The sequence below is a fragment of the Beauveria bassiana genome (genome assembly GCF_000280675.1).
Source record: "Beauveria bassiana ARSEF 2860 unplaced genomic scaffold BBA_S00054, whole genome shotgun sequence".
NCBI classification, from domain to species: domain Eukaryota; kingdom Fungi; phylum Ascomycota; class Sordariomycetes; order Hypocreales; family Cordycipitaceae; genus Beauveria; species Beauveria bassiana.
In genome coordinates this window covers 1-5,340 of record NW_007930889.1, presented here as the reverse complement: position 1 = coordinate 5,340, position 5,340 = coordinate 1, and the positions used below count along the sequence as shown (strand labels likewise).

The 5,340-nt window shown below is 50.7% G+C and overlaps 2 protein-coding genes across 2 annotated transcripts; one reads left to right on the top strand and one right to left on the bottom strand.

The window, feature by feature from the left end:
- Positions 1-44: 44 nt before the first annotated feature.
- Positions 45-1,707, top strand: BBA_09430 (C2H2 finger domain protein, putative; the record flags this gene model as incomplete). Its single annotated transcript, XM_008604527.1, has 3 exons — positions 45-146; positions 204-544; positions 603-1,707. The coding sequence occupies 3 exons, from the start codon at positions 45-47 to the stop codon at positions 1,705-1,707; spliced, it is 1,548 nt and encodes a 515-aa protein (XP_008602749.1).
- Positions 1,708-3,143: 1,436 nt separating this feature from the next.
- On the bottom strand, positions 3,144-4,709 carry BBA_09429 (uncharacterized protein; the record flags this gene model as incomplete). The annotated part of the gene is made up of 1 exon (XM_008604526.1): positions 3,144-4,709. One exon carries the CDS (start codon positions 4,707-4,709, stop codon positions 3,144-3,146), a length of 1,566 nt encoding a protein of 521 aa, XP_008602748.1.
- Positions 4,710-5,340: the final 631 nt, after the last annotated feature.

The window sequence follows — 5,340 nt, the reverse complement described above, 5'->3', positions numbered from 1 at the left end:
TTTTTCCTTACCTTTTAAACAGACGCCCGTCCCAAACTCATGTCATGAGTCACTCAATCCAGTTTATACTCTGTGGCGATGCAAATATCCACGATGGCACAGCTCCCGCGCCATCCTTCGGCTCCGAGCATCTGTCTCACAATCTGGTGCGATTTTCCCGCCATAACACACTTCATACCGGTACCGCCGCTAACATGCTGTAGAATCCACACGACGTCGTGTCACCTACTTTAAAGCGAAAATTCGATAACTACTCTGACTACCCCCAAACCACCGACGAAAACCAGGGTGTTGCTGCCTTGCTGCTGAGTTGGGAGGGCGAGTCATCAGCCAGAGGCAACGTACTCGAAGTCCAGCGGGTTTTAGAAAACGACTACCGCTTTTGCACGCAAACTTTCGAGATTCCCTGCGTGGAAAATCCCATTACAAAACTCGCAGCACCGCTGGCGGCTTTTCTCGAAAGAGCGAATCAAAGTCGTCTTCTTGTTATCTACTACACAGGATATGGCTTTCTTGACTCGTCCATGCAGCTATGCTGGGCTCGGTATGTTTTGCCCGACTATGGTATTCGTCCGTATGGATCAGCGTCTGACTTGCTATAGATCTGCCCAACGTCGCTCGTTCAGACTGAAATGGGCTGCAATTTGCCTTATCTTTGAATATACCCGGGCTGATATACTTCTTTTGCTGGACACCTATTTTAAGTTCGAGACTATTCCCTCTAGCCACGGGTTGAGACAAGTGATCGCCGCAGGGCAGCAAACTGCCCCAGACTCATCGAACTTCACAAAGTGTCTTATTCAAGCGCTCCACGACTTACACAAAAGCCGGACGTTCTTTACTGGACAACTATTCGCCGACATGACAGCCATCGCCAAGGCCAACAACACCAGTCCCTTCATGATGACACCCGATACAAACAATGATATATATCTCACTCCATTACCACAGTATTGGCCACTAAACACTAAGCATAGACATGCTCCTTTTCACAGCGGGCTCTTTGCGCCGATAGACCTCGCACGCGGTCGCCAAGATGCCAATTTAGCATCGCCGCCTCGAGTCCTCCCTTTAGAATACAAGAACAGCTACCCGAGTTCGGACTCGAATTCAGCTTCGCGCTACCTGGGCTACGGATCAGATTCTGAAAATGGACATGCAAAAGGCCAAATTCAGTCTATGGCCGCCTCACGGCTCAAAGGTCGGGACAACTCAGGCAGCGTCGGGAATGGTGGTACCTGCTACAGGAACGTTCCGTGTTGTTTCTCCTTCGCCGGCTGCAAAACTGAACACAGAGATCAATGGGACTGGCGGCGACATATTGAAGTGGTACATCTCCGTTTCGAAATATACAGGTGTTTACCCTGTTACGAGAACGGCAATCTCAAAGAGTACTTCTATAAACGAAGTCTCACAAAGCATCTTCGTCGGGTGCATGAGGGTAGCCACCAAGACATTGAAAGACACGTGGATAGTTGCCGACGGACGTGCAGGACACGACCAGAAGCGTTGTCCTGTCCCACGAAAGAGTGTGTCGAAGTCTTCCGCGGTACTTATGCCTGGGAGCGCTGGACTAAACACGTCTGGTCGCACATGATACTTGACCACGAAATCACTTTCGAATGCGACACGTTGTTGATCAACTATGCGGCAGCTGCAGGCATCATCGAGCAACGTCTAAATGGCAAGTATGTGCTCTGTCGCTAGCCCGCCCGGACTCGCTTTAGCTGCTTCCTCTGGCGTCTGCCTTGTAAGTTGGCGTGCGGTAAGATGTGTCCGCCTTTCACAATTGGCTGCCTCCCGGCGACAAGAGACAACTTCTCTCACGCTGCGGCGCTCGGTGGCTCCGCATGTAAATCAAAAGTCTCAATGTAGAGGACGAAATTTCGGTCGTAGAAATTGATCTAGAGAAGTTCAATATAGCTCTACACAACGAACGTCTATACGAGTTTGCGGAGTCAGGTCGGGCTAGTCGTTTTCCGGAGTCTGAGAAGCAAGTGTGACAAGCGTCACTTGCGCAAACCAGCCCGGCCAGGTGCTGTGTTGACAATCACGAACTCGTCGGACCAACGTGGACTAGGCAGAGAAAGAGATTTGATTGTTGAGTACTGTTTTGAGATGCGTGTCCTCTGCGTACTCAGCATGGCCCATGTGCTTTGCCGTGGCCAACAGCAGCGCGCCCTCGACGTACCACCATCCCGCTCAAAGAAGACTGTGGAAATAATTACAGTACGGTATCAAGAACTCCAATACAACGCCTCTGGAGACAGTTGCATGGGGCTGTATTTGCAAGGAACTCCTTCTTGATCTGCGGGAGTGAGGAGCCTGTAGTGGCCAGCGAGATTTATAGGCAGAAATGGACGGCCCTCCCCACCAAGACCAACTAGATGCACTCGCAACACCCATTCCGATTGGCACTTGGAACTGTCAACGGAAATATAATAGTGGTTGGCCTTTTTATCGCTTCAGTCAACCCAGCATAGCGAATTCGGCGATAGTTTTCGATTATGGAAAGGACAGGAACCAGAAACTACAAAAAGCTTGTCGTTGATACGAAGGTGGAAGATTGGCGACCTGGTCATGACTTGGATCTGAATCTACAGCAAGTCATTGCGAATTCAAAAGCGAGCCTCACAGAATTGCTCAGTATGATCAGTGGCGCTGCGGAGGCTGCTTCGGAGTTTTTATCACGATACTGTTGTCTGAGCGACTTCAGTGTCGCCTCAGTGAAAAGCTCGAACTAACTGGGAGCGGCACGTCGCCAGGATTATCCGAGCATCCATCTTCACTTTTTTTCAGTCACATTTTAATGTGTATTCGATTGATTTGTTAAAGATATTTGCTCCGCGGCTCTGTAGCAGCCCGCAAACCTACACTTAGCGCTACGTTCTTGTTAGGTACCGATCAATCTATGCTCTTTCTTTGATCTTTGTCTTTCACATGATTAAAACGATGGTAGACAGCAATCAGCCAAAGTTTAGTCCAGTAGATTACGACATCAATTTTAATTGAGATATATGTAAGGCAGGCTCGCAGAATGCGTATTGTATAAGGAATCAAGCTAGGATAGCCCCGGGACTCTGCACTATCGCATACTACCAGCATACTAACATATGCATCATACCGGTACACCAATCAAGGTTTCAGTCTCTATAGTAGCCCTGGGAGTATCCTGCGATACGCGCTTCCCATTTAGAGGCCCAGAGTGTTTGTTCGTACTCGACGCCGTCAGAGACCTTGGTGTCCTTTGAGTCGCTACGTCTTCGTAAAGTCGCTTGAAGCGCAGCAGACTCGTAGCTTCGCGGAAGTCCGACAAGGTCCAGACTCTGTCTGCAGCTACTGTTGCTTTGGTGAGTTGCATAGTTGGTCGCCTCGCGCTCCATCTCATTGGGGCTCAAACGCATTGGCAGTGTGTATGCGATAGGAGAAACGTTTCGCCAAGATCCCGGTTGTGGCAATTTGGGTGGTTCGCATCTTCGATGCTGGTATATGTTGAGTGCGTTGACGCCAATAGTCGCCGCGTCGGTGGTGTGTACGGCCTCGGCGTAGTTGCTTTCGCCATCTGCAGTGGCGTGCGCGGTGTTGTTTAGAGCAGTCTCCATCCACTCGTTGCTGGATGAAGGACTATGCCGGGCGTGGCTGCTGCTGTCGTGCGCGGAAACAGCTTGGGCATGGATGGGATAGGTAGTCCGGGGACAGTTTTTTGTGCTGCATGTAGGGGCAGCAAGAATGGCGTTGCTATATCCAGAAGCCTTCTGCACAGAGTATTTATCGTCGTATGAACGCAAGGCTGGTTCATGAAAGCTGCTGCAGTTCGCAGGCATGGCCTGGGTCCCCTTCGAAAAAGCATGAGCCGACGTGCGAGTCTTAGTAGCGGCGGCAGCCGCGTCAAGCCCACGCGTGCCGGGCGTTTCGCCGGTCGCCTCGCCACAAGTACCTTGGTACAGGCGCGTGCGATGATACTCATCAAGCTCGTGCCCGCTTAGTGCCGCGATGTAGACGCCTCCAGCGTGTCTTTTAGTCAAGGTTTTCTCGCCGTGCCAATAGCTCAAAGTTGATCCTGTAGGAGGATAGCTTTCGTGGAGAGTGCAAACGGAGGAAGGTTGAGCCGTGCTGCCGGGAGCGCCATTATCGAGTGTTATTGCCAAGTCTTCTCCTTTCGCAACCTGTGGCAGCTTAGAAGGGTATCCGAGGGGGTTGCTGATTTGGAGAAGCCTTCTTCCCTCGACTATTGCTTGGTCGACAGCCCTCTGCTCCGCCACGATGCGGTCTTGTTCCGTGCTCTCGAGAGCACCAACTCGTTGTCTGACGTACTCTTTGACTTGCAAACGGTCTAGTCCGACAAGGTGTGCATAGAAGCAAATTTGGTCGAATGTGACCCGGCCAGCACGAGAAGCTCGTGAGAAGTTCTTGGGCATCTTACCGCCATCTTTGACAATAGCTCCAATTCGCGTGCGCAGATAATCGCTTGCGTCAATATATGCAACCACTATATGCTTCTTTCCTAACTCCGAGGCCGGCGGGTTTCTCCAGTGGCCAACTGGAACTTCTTTACCAACAAAACTTTTCCGCCGGGTAGCGCGTGTAGGGCGCTTCGCGAAAGTTGAGGCGGAAAAGTTGGGGGTTCTTTTCTCGGGCTCGATGAAATGCTGGTGAGTTTGTTTCCTCTTTTTGTAGTTGGATGTACTTGTTTCCTTGTTGACTTCCATTTTGGCTGTTCTTTCCCTACAATATTGCCTAACAAGGATCTCTTCGCCAATGTGCCGAGGTAGCCTCGTTGTGCAACCTGTCGTATGTGCTGTGGCAGTTTCCCTGCCTCGCTATCGATCGTGGTCCCTGTGTTGTCACAGCTGCCTAAAAACTATGTGCAATTCTAGTTCACTGTTGCCAGTTTCTACCAGACACTGCATTCTAGCCACTCTCCAAAGCGGGAACTGGAGAACAGAAAATGATTCGAAGAATTGAAAAGATACCGGTAGCGTTGGCTTCACCCCTGCCCTTGTAGCCATGATTGAAGCAAGGTGCCCGAAAGACTGAGTGTAAAAATAACCTGCCTCGCCGGTCGCTTCGCCCAGTCATCCCTGTACTTGGTAGCTGGGTGTCTTTGGTGGCGGGTAAAAGCAAGAAAGTGCTTTTCGGCTATCGGCTGAGGTAAGCAGACTCGAACAATAAGAGTGTTTGGGCCAAAGCAAACTTTCCGCGTCCCTCATTGACATGGTCAAAGTAAAAGGCGACCTCTTGGCTTGATTGTTAGGGTGTAGATTGAGAAAGAGGGGTGTACGTTCGGTGGGGTTCAGTGGCGTGCAAAGACTTAGAGCCATCGCGAGCAGTGCTACGGAG